Source organism: Stylophora pistillata, chromosome 2, assembly GCF_964205215.1.
Source record: "Stylophora pistillata chromosome 2, jaStyPist1.2, whole genome shotgun sequence".
Taxonomy (NCBI): domain Eukaryota; kingdom Metazoa; phylum Cnidaria; class Anthozoa; order Scleractinia; family Pocilloporidae; genus Stylophora; species Stylophora pistillata.
The window spans coordinates 857,384-875,926 of record NC_142520.1 but is presented as its reverse complement, the minus strand read 5'-3'; the positions used below and the strand labels follow the sequence as shown (position 1 = coordinate 875,926).

General features: G+C 38.9%; 1 protein-coding gene across 3 annotated transcripts in view; it reads left to right on the top strand.

Annotated features, from left to right (window-relative positions):
• The window catches only part of LOC111333637 (gamma-2-syntrophin), a 20,341-nt gene continuing 1,798 nt past the window's right edge, over positions 1 to 18,543 (top strand). Inside the window, exons 1-20 of one of the 3 annotated variants that reach the window (XM_088747035.1) lie at positions 1 to 140; positions 4,603 to 4,755; positions 6,681 to 6,731; positions 7,408 to 7,464; positions 7,882 to 7,938; positions 8,072 to 8,129; positions 8,229 to 8,272; positions 8,475 to 8,516; positions 8,634 to 8,703; positions 8,958 to 9,023; positions 9,347 to 9,417; positions 14,548 to 14,666; positions 15,146 to 15,275; positions 16,191 to 16,229; positions 16,791 to 16,907; positions 17,161 to 17,232; positions 17,338 to 17,416; positions 17,863 to 17,936; positions 18,067 to 18,159; positions 18,267 to 18,377. In XM_088747035.1, the coding sequence (XP_088603161.1) occupies positions 4,630 to 4,755; positions 6,681 to 6,731; positions 7,408 to 7,464; positions 7,882 to 7,938; positions 8,072 to 8,129; positions 8,229 to 8,272; positions 8,475 to 8,516; positions 8,634 to 8,703; positions 8,958 to 9,023; positions 9,347 to 9,417; positions 14,548 to 14,666; positions 15,146 to 15,275; positions 16,191 to 16,229; positions 16,791 to 16,907; positions 17,161 to 17,232; positions 17,338 to 17,416; positions 17,863 to 17,936; positions 18,067 to 18,159; positions 18,267 to 18,377 (1,476 nt within the window). In that variant the 5' untranslated portion in view covers positions 1 to 140; positions 4,603 to 4,629. Of the gene's footprint in view, positions 141 to 1,898; positions 2,040 to 3,802; positions 4,477 to 4,602; positions 4,756 to 6,680; positions 6,732 to 7,407; positions 7,465 to 7,881; positions 7,939 to 8,071; positions 8,130 to 8,228; positions 8,273 to 8,474; positions 8,517 to 8,633; positions 8,704 to 8,957; positions 9,024 to 9,346; positions 9,418 to 14,547; positions 14,667 to 15,145; positions 15,276 to 16,190; positions 16,230 to 16,790; positions 16,908 to 17,160; positions 17,233 to 17,337; positions 17,417 to 17,862; positions 17,937 to 18,066; positions 18,160 to 18,266; positions 18,378 to 18,543 lie in introns of those variants that run through there. The other 2 variants (XM_088747036.1, XM_088747034.1) reach the window with 2 other exon arrangements.

Sequence of the window (18,543 nt, the reverse complement as noted above, 5' to 3'; positions counted from 1 at the left end):
TTAGTATGCCGATCCGTGTTTCTGGACTTGTAGAGAAGATCTCCCATGTCAAGCGAGAGAAACTCGATCATTTCTAAGTGTGGTTTAAGTTTCCCTTTAACAAACCAAACGTTGACAGAGGATATTCGTGTCATAGAAAGGTAAGTGATGCTGGGTCGACAAGCTGACAAAGTGGACCTATTTTCCGATAGCGTTTTACGTACGATACGTGATTAAGTAACTTAAGTGAGTCCGTCATTCTTTTTATCGCTTCTCTGCTGTGAAAAGGAGGCGCACACAAGAGGCTTCATTAAATCGACTAACAGTTCACCCATATTTCCTGTGTGTTTGAAAGTAAATCCACAGTGAAATGAAAGGAAATCATCTTAATTTATTATCCATGCTCTGCGCTCAGTGACCTTCGCCAATATCACGATAAAATTATTTTGAAATGGCGGGCTGTAGCGAGAACTGTGTCTCTTTTACACACCAAGGAGAAGTTTTCGTTGATTAACATGCCATACTTTGTAGAATTTGAACCGGTTCATCCTGAAGAGTGCTCTTGCTCAGGGATTTGTTCTTGTTTTACATACCGTGACCTTTACATTACTGATCTTCATAAGTTACTCAACACGCTGACAACTGTTTAAATGATAAATAATTTAAACAGACTAGATTCAAAGACAGAGCACAGTGAATTTCTCTTACGATGTATTTTGACCTTTGCTCCAAACTTTGCGTTAAAATTCATTAATCTAGAAATTTCTTCCAACAGCAGAGGTGAATATAGGTTCATGTAAAACTCACAAAGAAACTCGAGTTTTCACTGCAGTGTTCTCAGTGTCGCGCTCAACTGATTGCTGCCCGAGAGCCAACTACTCGGAACGTTCAATACTCTGTATGCAAAGGAATTAATGAGAGGACGACGAGCCTTTATGGCGTTATTCTATGCAAAAATTTGTTCAAGTGTTGTATAAACGGATTACGCTAAAACCACAGCATATTGTCTGTATATGAAAATGCTTTCATGATAGGAAATCTATTGGAAATTTCATGGGAACATTGCTTTTTTTTTTTCCATGATAAGATTTGTACAACGAAAATGTGTCTGTCTCTTTTTTTTTTTTCTTTTTGCCTAAAATATAAATATTTATCATGGTTTTGTTTAGTCTGTGCTGGGCTGGGAAATCAATCTTTGTTTTGGTTTTATTCTTCTTTTTTTTTCCCTTTATTTTTCCGTTTTGTTTTGGTTTGTCCTCACCTTCTCATTTTAGCGCGACGGTAGAGTTATTTGCGTCCACTGTGGTACTTTCTGATTCCGGAGGAATTTAGAATTTCGCGCACAATTCGAGAAAAAAGAGTGGAGGCTTGTTGCTTGTCAAAATTGCACAGCGTGAAATTCTGCAAGACTTGCGGCTGTTGGCAAGGTTACGTCTGTTTTTTTGATCGGCTTTATGCAAATGAATTTTGATTATATCTCAGACTGCTTATCTTTCTGCCAAGCAACAATCACTTCCTTTATCTGAATCTTGTTTCCTGTGGACAAAAACATTGATAGCCACAAATTTGAATTTCAACAGTTGAATCTGCTTGTCAAATTTAGCGTAAGTTTTCAGCTTTCTTTAAGGTTCCCCTTTTGGTGAAAAGAAGATTCCTATTTATTAGAAAAGAGCGGGTTTTTTACCAAATAGACGGCCCATGGCCTGTTATGTCTTCCCCAGCCATTACTAAGTATCTTGCGTTTAACAAATAAACGAATCGAAATAATTTACCTCCTTAAGCGGTTTCTCTGTCAAAACAAAATAAAAGTTAATTTCTGAAAATAGCCTCACGCTGTTTTCAATTGTTCACTGGATTATCCGATTGGTTACTTTTCCTTTCGACGACTTTATCTCTCTTAGCAGTGCCCAAGTTTTGTTTTCATGTCGTCGGAAAGCATTTCAGATGTCGTGATCTTACAATGTGAATGGAACTCCTGCTTTGAATGTACGCCAAACTGTAATTAACTGATTGTCATGTAGTACAGTCCCAGCCAGTGAAGCAACGCGGCGCTATCTTCGGTAAGTGATTGACCTCGGGTTTTTTAATGTCGCCGAGCATATGTCAGATCAAAAATTATATAACGCTTCCAACTTGAAAGCGATGTTAGTATATCTTATAATGACCAGAAGTGTTCGACGAACAAGGAACAGCAGAACATGGTTTTAGTAACATTTATCACTCGACTTTGTGTTTAGCGACATGCCATTGAACTGCACGTGTTGGTATTATTAAAACCAAACCTAGTTATCGGTGAATTATTAGCAATCGGCATATCTTATTTCAAATTGGATACAAACCTCTTTTCAGCCCTTCTTGATCGCTTTATTTTTAATCCGATAGGTCGTCAAGTGTTGTGGCTGGATTTTTCCCTATTTTTTTAAGAAATGTGAGAGAAATCTGACTGTTAACTGATCAGACGAAGTAGTTCCAGTTTGATGAATTAGTTCTCAAAACAAAAGGGTTCTTATCTTATTCATTTTGCTGCTGATCTCAAACGTAATTTTTTTAAAATTTATCTAAAAATCTATTTTCAGGAAAAAATAATTCGAAAATTTTGATGCTCTTTAGAGCTATCACGACAGTAAAATAGCTTATTGCTGAATTCCCTAATTCTCATAACTGATTGAGGGGTAATTGGATCTAGATCATTGTAAGCAGCCCGCCTGGTATTGAGGGGTGCGAACCGAAAAAAAAAAAAAAGAAGAAAATTAAAAAGTATTGTGAAGCTATTATTGTGTTTCGATTTTGCAGTGTAATACAAGGAATGAAGAGTCTCAATTTTTGACAACGCTTTTTGCTTCTGAAAGCAAAGAGATATATATTGCCGCAAATGTTTCAAAAAAGAAAATATTATGTTTCGTTTTATCAAGATAATTGACATCACCGCCAAGTAAACAAGCAAACTGATCGTCGCCCCTACGCAGAGACCAGTTCTCCTTGGTAGAATTTGAAAGGAAAAAATCTCCTATTTCTGAGCTTTTATCAATTCACATTTTGCAGAAAACGAGATTATTTGAGGCAATCATCGAGAGCGTACGTTCAACGTTATCATATCCCTTTAATTTTTTTTTTTCATAAGTGTTCAAAATCCTCTTATCTTCAGAGTTCGCTGCTAGAGGGGTTCATGTTAGAAACGATCATGTTTCTGCACAAATCAGTTGATGGTATAAGTCTCTACTCAGTTAACCAACTTACTTGTTAATCCTTTTAACTCCCATAAGTGACCAAGACTGAATTTCTCCTTACAATATCAATACAATAACAAGCATACAAGTGATGAGAATTAAGAAAAATATCAAGGGATTATCAATTGATCGAATGCCAAATTCTCTAATCTAGCACTATAAGAAATTGTATGGCAGACAATAAGGAGAATTACTAATTAGATCATGGTTGAGAGGGAAAGGGTTAAAAATCTCAGCAAATCTGCAATGCATGTGATTGTTGCCTGGCTGGTACATGCAGATGTGAATTCAAGTGATGTGATCAAAATTTGTCCCCTTGAGAATGTCTTGTGATTTGGGAGCCAGCTTCATCGATCAAAACATACATATATCTTATTTGACGTTTTGTTGTGTAGTATCGCTGAGTATTTTTACGAGTTTTGCCGTATTTTGACAAGCCCGTAGGGCAAGTCAAAATACAAACAACGAGTAAAAATACTCAGCGATACTACACAACGAAACGGCTAATAAGAGATTTATTATCCCACACGCCAAATTGTTATTTCAGTGCGGGCGAATTTCACGGATATTTCTGGAGTACAAATATCGCGTGATATTTGTACTCGTCTCGCGCGTGATTTGTACTCTACAAAGTCCAGTTGGATAATAACACTCGTTATTTACATTTAAAAGAGTTCAAGTAGAAAGAAAGTGCGATTTTCAGTTTACAATCTCTGCTACGTTCATTAGGAAATCCTTTCTCAGCTCTGACATCGAGTCGTTTTACGATAAACGCGTTTTCTTTTTTTAACCAAAAGCACTCTGATCCAAAACTACTTTCTCTCATCTGATAACGAACGTAAAATCAAAAGTTAGCGCCGAGAATTTTGATCTCAATCTTGTGATTATTTAAGGCAGTCACTTTTTTACTTCATTTAGACTTCTTTGAAAGCAAAAGGAGCTTCGCTCATCGGGGAATGTTTTTGATATGACGAGAGGAATTTTGTCTTAAAATATCCCGCACTTTTCATTAATTCTGTCAGTTTTAGACAAGTTATGCAAACATTGGTTTGTGAATGCGCCCGCAATATCTGAAGCCCAAATCAAAACATTGCATTTCGTCAAGAGGTCTGCTGGTTGTTTAAGCGCGGCGGGATATTTTACGAAATTTGCCAATTAAGACCCACTTCACGAGCTGTTTTTGCTTTTATGAAATTATTTTATTCATGGTTTATGTGTAAGTAGGCTTGAGGTCGGCGAATTTGCGGTGAATACACGGAAAATGGCGGAGGTAATCGAACACTTTGACTCTATAATCCCCGCGTAGTTATTAATTATTCTTTAGTCACAAGCTATCGGGAAGGTTTAGATAACGCTGCATTAGTGCTCACTTTCTTATTTCCTGTTTTCCCGACAGAACTTCCTGAAAACAGGGTGTATTTCGATGCAAATCAACCGAGCTGAGCTTCAGAAGGTTCGAGTAAAGCTCTCCCGGGATGCTTTGACCATTCAAAAGGAAGGAACTAGCAGTGTATCCCCTTCTTCTTCTTCTCCAGTAAACCAGCCTGAGGTAAGTTTATATAACTTGTTTGACACTTTCCTGGTATTTTTATCGCTATTTGCCGTACATTAGACTGAATTTACATTTAATTTTAAACAAGTCGTGATCACAGTGCGTTGACAAGAATCGATTTCATTGTTCAAGGTCAAACAGTAAGTCATTGCCATGCAGTACTCATGTTTACTCATTTGACTCATCATAACTCTTTGATTTCCTGTCATTGATTGTCATCTTTTCCATTTAAATTTTTGTTTAGGAGGATAAATAAAATTTTAAACTGACTAGTTGTATTCCCTTGTTTCCTGGAAAGGCATAGTGCAATGTGCAAATTTTTCTTGCGGCCCGATGATTATTTAGTATGAAAAAAAATCCTTAGAAACTTAAACGAAGTAGATTTTATGATTGCTTCCTTGATAGTTTCTCGATATCTTCATTGCATTTACATAATTTTCACTTGAAAAAGCTCAAGATCTTAGAAAGGTTGGGCAGAATATGATACAGAAAGCAAAACAGTACGGGGTCACCGTTTAATCATCGTTGTAAGTGATACACTGCGGCAAACGCAAGCTCTGTTTATAATTAATGGCTTTAAGGACATTATTGTTCATTCATTATAGCCAAAAAACTGTTTAACATAAGTAGAATCGTGACAATAGGATTGCTTGTATCCGGTGGCAAATAGACATCTACCTTTTAATGTTCCTCCCAAGCACTCGATTGTTGGAGGTAAATGCTTTCACGATATGCTTTGGACAGTTGTGAACAATTGTCATCTGGCTTTTAATGCCTAGATATTTGAATTAAAAAGCTGCTCGTATGTCAACATGTTTAAAAACAAATAAAAACAGAAACAAAAAAGGGAAAAAACAGGATAATTTATAGTAACAATTTTAGTTCACTAACACACTCATTTGTTTCTGGAAACTGCTGCATAATTTCGAAATTCGCTGATGATAAAAATTCATGCAAATTAACTATTCGATGTACAGCACCACTACATTGCTGAATGGAACCTTGAGGTTGAGTGCTTCAACGTTAATTTCCTCTTAATTTTCCATTTTCTTTCGACTTTTTTTATTCATAGATGAATGGCGTTCACCTTGCTTGCTTACTGCAATTTACATTAATTTGTGCACAAAAGGGAAAACACAACAGAGTTGGATCTAGAGTGATGATTAATTAAAGTTGTTAGTCAGAGCAGTTTTGATTTTGTTGAAATTGAAAATCATACTGGCAGTCAAGTCACAAGCTTGATAACAATGGAGTGCAAAATATCAGAACTTTGCAATTTTCTCCTGTTTTAGCATATGGCTCTGACACTGACACAATTGTGATCCTAGGTAAACTAGATTATTCTAGAAGGAATAGAAAACTAGCCTGTCACTTGAAAGTCTCGGAAACTGAATTGGCCTGAAGCCATGTTTTAAAATCAAAATTTAGAGGATAGAAAGGAAGGTTCTGGCTCGTAAACCAGTCCATTTTGTGTCTTTCGCTGATATTTTAATTGTATTATTTTCAAAACTTTTAAAATCCCCATCTTGAATTAAAACAGAACAGCTTTGTGAGCGTGTTAAGTTAACCGTGAGAAACAGGTCCCGGTTTACCATAAAATGAAAAGATCTTTCAAGGGACACTTTCCACAGTCCTATGGGAGCCCCCTAATTAAAGGTCCTACTGTATAACATCTGTATCTGGTTACTTAATTGAAGAAAAATTATTTATTCTAGTCAGGGTTCCCCTTGAATGGAGTTATCACCAGATTTGTCATCCAATGTGAGATTTTGTTTAGTACAAGAATGCAGTTCTCCTCTAGTTTCCTTATCCATGTTTCCTGAAGCTGTGCAGATGTACATTAATATTCACACATTGTATACTGTTTTCTTTTTTTTCCTTTGATCTGTAAATAAATTTATCTGCTGTTTTGTTATTTCCAGAGCACAAATGGCAAAGCTGAGTCCTTGTCATGGAAGAGATCCCCATCCACTGTAAGATGTCAGCTTTTAAACTCTTGACCATGGCCAATTTACTTTATCAACTCAGTTGATCTTGTTATACTCCCCACCTCCCACCCCCTACTTCCCACCCCCCACACCCCACCCCTACCCCCACTCCCTACTCTCCACCCTTACCCCTAATCCCCACCCCCTACCCACCACCCCCTACTCCCTACCGCCACCCCTCTACTCCCCACCCCCTACTCCCCACCCCCCACCCCCCACTCCCCACCAACACAGCGCCACAGTTTCTTTATCAAATTAATTACAGTTGGATGAGAGTTTGAACTTTTTTTAATTCATGGAGATGCAAATTAAGAGTTTACTACTTGAGGCGAGGGTTTGAACCTAAAACCTGTGTGTGGCACCAGGGTCAAATTATGGTTGAATTTAAAAGCATACATTTTCGTCATTGGACCATCCTTGCTCTTTTAAAACTGTTATGTTTGTGTCTCGGGGTACTCTTATCTTAATTAGGATGAAACCGCATTGCCTACTTTGGATTGTTTTATTTGATATTAACGTAAGAAATATCCTTTGAAGCAGGTAGCAGTGGTACAATCCTATTAACATGATCCCTGTGAAAATATACTCACCTCACCAAAAAAAGCAAGTCCTCAATGTGAGGTTGAAAGCAAAAAATCAAGCTTTGTTTTATTTTTTTTAGAGCACAAATGGTGAAGCTTCTTCTCCAACTCAAAAGAAGCCAGCACTCCCCCTTGGGGTATGTTGTTCCTCAACTGTGTATAGTGGTAACATGTCAAACAAATGTTACAATATCAGGGATCAACGAACACTTTTCATTCCACTAATTTACTCTTGTTTTTCTCATAGCCATGCTCCCACCAATAACATAGCTCCATTTTCTGCCTTTAAAAGCACACACAACCCACAAATCCTCTATTCGCTCCGACGAAGGGCTAACGCTCAAAACGTCAGCTTTTGTAATCATTACAGTGGCCAATTTGCCATTTCAACTTTGTTGATATATCCAAATTATAAATGTTACAATAGATGATGAATAAAGATATAATGTCCTACATACTTTGTGATGTTGACTGCAGAGTTCATGGTGTACAATACAGCCAATTATAAACAGATCAGTCACTATTAGACTTATGGGATAATTTTTTATTTTTAGGAAAGAACAGTAAAGCTAACCAAGAGAAAAGTCGGGGGACTGGGAATGAGCATTAAGGTAAGCATGGAGATATAAAAACCTTTTGTTTCTCTGAGTCTCTTTGTTTTTTAATATGTCAGTTTATTAATTACTTTGCTTAAATAGTGATATGGGACACTTGCATCTCATCGTATAAAAACGTATTTTACAGGGAGGACGAGAGAGTAACCTACCAATAGCTATTTCAAAAATATACAAAGATCAAGCAGGTATTAATGTGTTGCTTTGTAACTTTTACATTTTGTTAATGCCCTGAAAATCTCTGTAATTTTGTTTTGTTTTGATAAATTTTTCTTCTGTTGTCTTAGCTTATGAAACAAGTCAACTTCATGAAGGGGATATTATACTTGAGGTTTGTAGAGATGAAATATGATTTTTTTCACAAACTTTATCAGTTACCTCAGGAAAACTCTCTTCATTAGTATATTTAGGTCTGACTCTTTGATCTCCTTCATGCTACCTTTGATAGGTGTTTGTTAAATTTGTAAGCTGTTATTCACTTTCTTTACAAAATATCTACTCAGCAATTAGTCAGTTTTTTTTTTCTTTTACAGGTTAATGGACAAGACATAAGAAGAGCCACACATGATGAGGCAGTAAGTTCAACCAGTTCAGGCCCTCATTTTAAATTTAATTTACCCTGGCTGTGTTTACATGGTTCCAAAATATTGAGTTTTGACAAACTTTTTTTTTTTTTTTTTTTTTTTTTTCAGGTGGCTGTTCTTAAGAAGGGAGGTTCAGAGATTGAATTAACTGTGATTCACTCTTCTTCTAGTTCTTCAGGTATTCATGATATTGCAGGCAGAGATTTCTTTTAAATTTTGATCTTATTACATGGAAAGAGAGAATATTAAAGATAAGACTTGGGTTGAAAACTAGGCCTGAATATATTCCCATTTTTATAACAAATGTGCTTTTTTGTTTTTTTGAAATGTCAGCGCAGTCCTCAATTTTTGTAGTTTTTTCAGTTCTGTTCAGGTCTATGGTATAATTGCATTGCTACTTTAACCATAACTTAATATTTTTTTCGAATTTAGTTGCTAATAGTGAGATAACACCAGGGACAACTTCTGCGGCGAGTCAGTCCAGTGTATCCAAACAAGGTATGTCATATATGCTATGTAAAGAGCAGAGAGCTTCCCAGCTTAATTTCATTGGCCTTTGCTTTTTTTCTAAATTCTCCTCTGACTTTGCTCTCTTCTACTCATTTTTTTAAGTGAAACCCCTTGCAAATGTACTTTCAACGGAAGTTGTTAGATATCTTATAAGGTGTCTTCAATACTTGTGCATTCTCAGTTGTTAGGTTTTTCTAATCCTATAATTAGTTATTTTTAATTTGGTAATTTTGCAATAATTTGGAGTGGCAATCCAGTATATCTCTAAGTGATAAGTGATCTTTAAGTTGACTAATGTTTGTCTTTCAAAGCAAACGGAATTGTTAGAAGTGTTGAAGAGTCCTCAAGTGATGCTGAATGTAGAGAAAACAGCAGTCAAAAGGTATGATGTGTTTCAGTCATATATGAGAAATATAGAAGATCATTTTTGTTTTAAGGGCTGATAGTTGCTAAAGAAACTGTTTGGGGCTGCGTTGGTGGGGGTAACGAAATAATTTGGATATATCAACAAAGTTGAAGTGGTAAATTGGCCACCCTAAAGATTATAAAAGCTGACGTTTAGAGCGTTAGCCCTTTGTCGGAGCGAATAGGGGAATTGTGGGTTGTGTGTGCTTTTAAAGGCAGAAAAAGGAGCTACGGGATTGGTGGGAACATAGCAACGAGAAAAACACAAATAAATTAGTGGAATGATAAGCGTTGTGGTGTTCGGATGGCACGAGAAACGGAGATATATTCTTGGATTCTAACACAGAACTTTTAATATTTTCTAACATGTGTCGTCGCCATTACCGGAAGTGATTATACATCGAATCATGAACAGAAGCGAGGCTGAATTAATGTAAACGTAAATCGAATACAGCACATCTCCCCCTTTAAGATAATGAAAGAGAAACTTACTTAGACATACTTGTTTCTTATCTAGCGTGAAATTCAAAATTAAAACAACATCAATCAAATGTCCTCAAGTAATCGTCATTTTGTTAAGAAACACATCCTGGGTAGCTATTGTCATTTGTCTCTGCACTAAGTCTCACACACACTAGAATACGCGTTCATAGTTATGACTTTCTGTCTGAGAAACCAGAGAAAATCTGGCCAGAAAGTATAACTTCACTTATGGCACATAATCCTTCAATCTAGATGAGGGCTTAGATTGACGGCCAGATCTGGTGTACACTTTTGATGTGCCAGTTCCTTCTGCAGTGTTAGCTGTTTGGGGTGAAGGAAGTTTAGGTGATGGAGGTACTGGCACCGGTGTGGGTTTGGCTGGAGATGTAGCTGCAGCTGGGGGTGGGGGTGGTATCTTGTTGATCTGTACTCTATTCCTTCTATATGACCCAGTGTCCGTATGGATCACATAAGAACGAGGTGTGCACTTCTCCACTACTATTCCAGACTGTCCTCTGTCTTGTACCATCACTTCATCTCCCTTCTCTAAGGGAACAAGAGGCCTCGCTGAATGCCTTCTGTCGAAGTGCAGCTTCTGTTTGGTTTTGTGATTGTCTTCAAACTGACGTAGGGCATGATTCTGCACAAGGTTTGGGGACAGCTGAGACGGGGCCACCGGCACTTTGGTTTTGAGCCTCCTTGACATCATTAGCTCAGCTGGAGAATAACCATTAGCCAATGGTGTCGCTCTATACTGTAGCAAAGCAAGATAAGGATCTTGAGAGCCAGCTAGGAGACGTTTAGCTGTTTGCACTGCTCTCTCTGCTTCCCCGTTGCCTGAAGCATGACCTGGGCTGCTAGTGACATGTCGAAACCCGTAATCTAAAGTGAACATCTTAAATTCCCTTGATGTATAGTAGCTGGCATTGTCAGATTTTACTTGATCTGGAATTCCGAATCTGGAAAATGCACGTTTCATCCTGTCTATGACCTCTGCTGAGGCAGTTGAACTCAGACTAGCTACCTCTATCCATCTGGAGTAGTAATCAATCATTACTAAATACAGTCTTTTATTGAGTTCATAGACATCAGTGGCTATGTATTGCCATGGTCGTTGTGGGAGCATGGTAGGAACTAGAGGTTCTGGAGGATTTTTCCTGTTAGACTGACACTTGCGACAGTTTTCAATTAACTCCTCTATATTCTTCATCATGCTTGGCCACCACACTGTGTTTCTGGCCAATGCCTTGCACTTGACAATCCCTTGGTGACCGTCGTGGATCTTATCCAGGACTTCCAATTTCATAGACGATGGTATAACGACTCGAGGTCCCATCATCAACAGCCCTTTAACCACTGTCAGCTCTGCTCTATGAGCAAAATAAGGGCTGACTAAACCCTTGACATTATGTTTTTCAGGCCAACCTTCAGCTACATAGTTCATAATTTGCCTGCATGCTTCATCCTCCTGTTGATGGATCATAATATCATCTAATTTGCTATCACTGATAGGCATTCCAGCTATGACTTGATGAGCATATAAGTTCACTTCCTCATGAAATGAATCACCTGATTTGGCTGGTGTTGGAGAACGAGATAGCGTGTCGGCAGTGTACAACAGTTTTCCTGGCACATGAACAGGTGTGAACGAGTATCTCATGAGCCTCATTCTCATTCGTTGAATACGTACGGGTAGTTGATCCAACTCCTTCGTGGATAGCAGTGGTACAAGAGGCTTATGATCAGTCTCAAGTATAATATCCTTTCCCAGAATGTAATCTGTGAATCGTTCACATGCGAAGGTACTAGCTAAGGCCTCCTTCTCAATCTGGGCGTACCTTTTCTCTACATCCAGAAGGCTTTTGGACGCATACGCCACTGGCGCCCACCTGTCACCGTGCTTTTGCAAAAGCACTCCGCCAAGTCCGTATGAAGACGCATCTGCTGACACCTTGGTCTCCAGTGAAGGATCATATATTTGCAACACTGGGCTGCTCGTCAAGCATTGTTTAATCTCTTTAAAAGCCTGTTCCTGTGCTGGACCCCAGCACCATGCACTGTGAGAGCTCAAGAGTTCACGTAGAGGTTGTGTCATAGTAGCAAGGTTGGGTACAAACTTCATGAGCTGGTTCACTGTACCCATCAGACCTCTTACCTCACTCACATTCTCTGGAGCACGCATTTTCAATATAGCCTCAACCTTCTCTGGAGAGCTTTCCACACCATTAACTCCGATCCGATGACCTAGAAAGTCAATCTGGCTTTTGCTGAATTGGCACTTATCCTTATTCAAGGTGACACCTGCTGCTTTCAGCCGTGTTAATGTCTGTACGAGTCTCTCGTCATGTTCCTCCTGGTTCTTTCCGAACACGACAATGTCATCCATGAGACATACCACACCTTGTTGACCACCTAGTATTCGGTAGATCTCACTCTGAAACTTCTCAGGGCCAGATTTGATACCGAAGGGAATTCGCTTGTATCGAAATCGACCAAATGGTGAGATGAACGTGGTCAGTTTCCTTGAATCTTCATCCAAGCAGATTTGGTGGAAGCCCGCATTGGCATCCAGTTTAGAGAAAACCTTAGCACCTCCCATCAGAGCAATTGTATAATCCACTGTGGGGAGCATGATTCTTTCTCTCTTCACTACTTCGTTAAGCTTCGTGAGATCCACACAGATCCTCACTTTGCCATTTCCTTTAGGCACCACGACCATAGGAGAACACCATTCCGATGGTTCTGTGCACCGTTCTATAACATCTAGCTCGATAAGCTTGTCAAGTTCAGCTTTGGCTAGAGGACGTAGTGGAATAGATATCCTCCTGGGAGTCATCACACTGTATGGCTCTGCGTTTTGCTCGATCTTAATCTTATATTCTCCTTCTAGCTTTCCTAAGCCTTTGAACATTGATCCGAACTCCGCTGACTGGATAGGATCTGACGTAACTTTTCCAATGAACTTAACGACACCTAGATCTGCACAAGCGTCTCTACCTAGCAATAGAGAGCCTTTGGGGAACACATATATATCCTCTGTGATTGTCTGATCACCTTTCTTTAGTTCTGCAGTAAAGAATCCAAGAGTTGAAAGGTTGCTTTGATCTGGGCCACTAAGAGGCCTGTCAGGCTTCTGCAAAATGAAGTGTGAAAACTGTGTATCATACACAGCTTTGGGAATGACTGTCACATCTGCTCCAGTATCAACAGCAAATTTCAGGCTCTGACCTGACACCTGGACTTCCGTAAACCATGCACTCCTGCGTTTCCTGTTGTTGATACTCTCAATAGAGTAACTTTCATCACTGATGCTTCCTAAGAAGTAGTACTCATCTGAGTCAGACTGCACTTCTGCTACCTCTTGTACAGACCCTTTTTCTTTGCTACTCCTGCAAACCTTGCCCCAATGTCCTGGGCGTTTGCACTTGTTACATTTACTGTCTTTTGCAGGGCATCTTTCTCTGGGGTGCACCTCCTTTCCACACCACCGGCATGACCGGCTATTCGATGCCTGGGAGCAATTTGATGCACTTCTTTGCTGCCCGTTACTACGTGGTCCCTTGTCACGAGGGCCTCCTTTCTGCCTATGTTGAACTGCCTGCACTTTAGGAGTCTCTCCTTTTATATCCTGAGCCCACCTTCCAGAACATTCTTCTGCTCTACACTCATTTATCGCTTTTTCTAAAGTCAGTTCACCATCTCTCAACAGCCGTGCTCTGACCTTATCACTATTTATACCCAATACGATCTTATCTCTGACAAAATCGTCCTTTAGTTCACCGTAGGCACACGTAGACACGAGAGTGTTAATTTGTGATAAGAAATTATCGAAACTCTCACCTTCTGATTGCGTATACCTGTGAAACTTGTAACGTTCATAAGTAACGTTTGTTTTCGGCGTGCAGAACCTCTGGAATTTCTCCAGAATTAATTCCGGATCCAGTTTGTCCTCTGCTGGTACATGTTCCTCCCCTTCGGGGTCACCTACAGCTGGAGCCCATGTGAAGCCATTGTAGATTTTCAGCGCCTCCTCACCTGCGAGATTTAGCAGTATAGCACTTCTCCTTTCCTTACTGGCAGTAGATAATCCAATGGCGTTCACATATAATTCGTACTGCTGCTTGAACAACTTGAAATTCTCACTTGCATTTCCCGATAGACAAAGAGCTTTCGGTGGTGGAAGATTCGTAGCCATATTTCCGCGTAATTCCTGATCACTGATCGCTAAATATCCGTTCTGGACACAGTTTATATCTTCTTGTTCACTCCTGACACCATGTGGTGTTCGGATGGCACGAGAAACGGAGATATATTCTTGGATTCTAACACAGAACTTTTAATATTTTCTAACATGTGTCGTCGCCATTACCGGAAGTGATTATACATCGAATCATGAACAGAAGCGAGGCTGAATTAATGTAAACGTAAATCGAATACAGCACAGCGTTCATTGATATCTGTGGGATTTAGACTGCCGGTTTGAAAGATGAGCTTTTGTTCAAGAGTTTTCCGGCTTTCCGTGCTACCTAAGTGTAAGGAAAGACCGCAGATTGCCATGTGTTGCTCAGAAAAGTTTTGTCAACTTTCCAGTATTAATTTGGTGTTTTGCCTTGTTTATTTGAAGTCTTCTGAAGTTGGAGAAACAGATTCTAACTCGTCTCTTCAGAGCTGGACAGATAACATTGTTCTTCCCCTGACATTTGCTTCGGTGTCAAGATACAAGACAGGAGAAGACACATTAAGGTAAAAGTGGAAAGCAAGAGTGTAAAACTAAGTCTGATCTTGTATTCTTTAGCATTTTCTGTTCGAGCAATGACCTTGTTAGTTTGCCTCTGCAGTGGTACATTGAGCCCCTAAATCCTTTATTAGGAAGGAAGGACTCCTTGTGTATTAACAACCTCAACTGCTTGTCCCATTTGAGGAATGAAATCTGCGAGGCCAAGTGGCCCACCACTGCCCCACCTTGTCACCTGTTCAGGCAGTACAAACTGACCAGGAGTATATTCACTCTCCTTGAATGGGATGCTTCACCCCAACATAGATTACTCCACAGAGTTTTGACAGTTTTGTCAACAGTTGAGCTGTATCCATTTTTCACTCCCGGGTGTAAAGAGACCCAAGAACTCAACACAATGGCCCAGTCAGGTCCTGAACTCACTCAGAGTTCTCATTGCAAAGACCATTATTCTGTTTATAGAATTCCTTTGGTATTTTTTTGTCAGGAGCAATGCATTTGAAGTAAGTTCAATGGATGGCGGTGCCTCGGTCGTGCTGTACAGTGAGAATAAAGTGGAACTGTTGTCTTGGTACTCAGCAATCAAGGACAGAGTGGTTCTACTGTTGGAACAAGCTGTAAGTTTTCTGCAGTCAGGGTCCAAGTTAGAGAGCTTAATGGCTACAGACGATGGCGCTTTTGAATATTTTATAGAAAAGGCGCAATACAAATAATAAATGTTATTGTTATTAGATACAATGAATATACGAAGTTCATATATTTTGAACTGCGGTTGTAGATATGTATGATGCACGATCCTCGCAGTAGAGAGCACTATTTATGCAATAGCGAAAATCAGACCTGAAAAAAATCAGGCCTGTACGGGATTCGAACCACTGACCTCTGCGATACTAGTGCAGCGCTCTACCAATTGAGCTAACAAGCCAACTGCATGGGAGCAGGCCAGTTGGCTTGTTAGCTCAATTGGTAGAGCGCTGCACTAGTATCGCAGAGGTCAGTGGTTCAAATCCCATACAGGCCTGATTTTTTCAGGTCTGATTTTCGCTATTGCATAAATAGCGCTCTCCACTGCGAGGGTTGTGCATCATACGTTATTGTTATTGTTGTTATGTTGTGTAATCATTGTGTTAAGATATGGAAATACATTTTTCTTTCATCCTCTGGAATCTCTAGAGGTTTGACTGTGATTTTGATCATTTCATTGCCAATTATGATGTGAATTGAAGCTAATTTGACTCCGCTTATAGGCAATATTTACCTGAAGTTCTTGAAGTGCTGGGCAGTGAAATCTGAACATTAGAACAAAGAGCCAAATACTTTCTTGACTAGCACTACCTTAAATCTTTTGAAGGATGTTTTGATCTAGTGGCCAATATTTCTCTCTCTCCCTTTTTAATTTAAGTTTTTTTTCCAGCAGGGCTGTACATGTGGTCTATTGATTTATACTAAGCCTTGCTTGCACCATCATGTTTCCTCTCATATCATTACATGATGAGGCAATTAATCTTTGAATTTCTGTGTTTGTGTTTCAGATGAACTTGTCCAATGCATCTTTACCATCACCTGAGCAAGTAAGACAAACAGAGACCTGTGTAGATAATCTTTACAATAGAATCAGCATAAATCCTTTTTGCCACTTAACCAAATGGATATCAAAACTTTCATAGCATTTGCCATCATTGCTGAAATTTTAAATAAGTTCTGTAGCAGAGATTTGTGGCCAATGGTTACTGTACTGAACTGCAGGTCAAGAAGTTTGGTTTTGAGACCCAGCAGGGTCATCATGTTTTGTTCTTGGGTAAGATGCTTTACTGTGACTCACTGTTCCTCTCTCCACCTAGGACTGAGTAGAAATGGGTACAGGGTAACAGCCAAGGAAAGCTGACGGCATGCTAGGAAGGGGGGGTAGGGAAGTAACCCATGGTAGATTCTCATTGCATCTAGGGAAGTGTTATTACTCCTGGCTACTTCAAGCCATAGAAACAGGGAGGAGCTTTGACAGTGGTTTGGGCCGCTTGGCTGAACAGCTGATATCACCTACCCACATGAACTACACATTTAAATGAACTTGTAAACTGAGGAGAATGAATCTAGTTTTAGCACTGAGGATTATCTCTTTGTTTTTAACAAAGGTGATACACATGGGTTGGATATGGGAAAGACTGAGGTCTACAAATCACTGGAACGTCTGGAAGAGAAAGTTTTTAACAGTTAAAGGCTCAGAACTCCAAGTATTTGAAATGCCCCCCGTAAGTATGCATGCATTAACTGAGGAATGCCTTGAATAATTAATATTTATTGATTACTTAAGAATTCTCTTTTATACAACAGTTCTTTTAATATGCAGGGTCCTGAAATTGTTTTGTTTGAACATGGAAATCATTATGATCCCAATTTAAGTGGGGGCTTAAGTCAGTGGCATTATCCATGTTTGAATATTATCCAAGTTTATGTACTTTCCATTGGAATCTTATCTGTCTTGCACCATCCTCTACACCACAGGTCGCTACAAGAGACTGGCTCAAAAGTGAAGTATCCCACAACTTGATGGAAGTAGTTTGTCATATATGTAAGGTATGGGAACTTCAGAAATTATCTCAATTCTCTGGTAATTTTTTATTCTTGACTAATCTGTCATTGCTAAAATGAAATTTGTAAATGAGTTTGTTTTTATTTTAGGAGGATGAACAACTGGACAAGAGAGAGCACTGTTTTACTGTCCAGTCATACTCTGGTGTCAGTCATTACCTGGCAGTTGGTGAGTTTGCTATTTCAATTGAAATATTGAACTCCTTCCTTTCTTATGACAAGGAAATAAAATAATGAAACTTATGTTAAATCAACAAAGGTTATAGTATAGTTGCAGATGTCTGCAGTGTCCTCAAAGATACTACTCATTCTCAAGAAGGTTTTAGTATTGGTGGTTGAAACAAAATATGAGCTGATTATAAGAAAAGTGTGGAGAATTTTAATTTGCAGAATTTCATCGTTTGCCTACATTTTTTTAATGAAAGAGTCTAAGCATATTGTAGTATGATTGTTTACTATGAAACACATAAAACTGCAAACACATGTAATATTTCTGGAATGTGATTAAGTCACAGACAAATTAGCCAAAAAGGTGTGAGAAATCTTAGATGTAGATATCAAAGCCAATTTATTTATGATTTTGTGGTGTGCTCTCATATGATTTGCATACAACAGACACAGAAGCAGATATGACAGAGATTGTCAACCGTGTACAGGAGGCCACTCATCAAGCTGTTGTACAGATTGAGGTTTGATATATTTTACATATTTCATTTATGTCGTCACTTTAATCACACTTTTAAGTATGTTTTTGCTCTGCTGTTACAATTCAACTTTGTCAAAATAACTCTGGCCTCATTGCTTTATTGTTATTTTTAGTCTCGATCATTCCCAGGAAAGTGGCGTGGACAGAGTGTGAAGCTTGTGTTTGACCTGAAAAGAGGCCTGCGACTGTACAGTGGAACAGATCGGGTTTGTACTTATTTCTGAGAGTACTTTTAAGAGGTAGGGTAGCAATGAAAGTTGTTTGCTCATCCTGACTTACAGAGGTTTTATTTTATTTTGTTTTTTTTTGTTAGTCTCTTCTGTGGCAGTACCGCTTCTCGTTTCTTCGTGGCTCTTCAGATGATGGAGCTCGAAAGATTGTTTTGCTGTTTTCTCAGTCACCTGCTGGTCCCTTTGATCGACAGGTGAGTCATTCAGTTACAAATGGCATCCTCACTTAAAATTTTTATGAACTTGTTACAATAAATTACATCATGTGTACTATGAATTCAGTAAAAGAATGTTATTGTGTTTCATAGAAAAAGTTAAGTAAGTGTCAGAAATCTAAACTGCAAACAACAGTGATAAGTT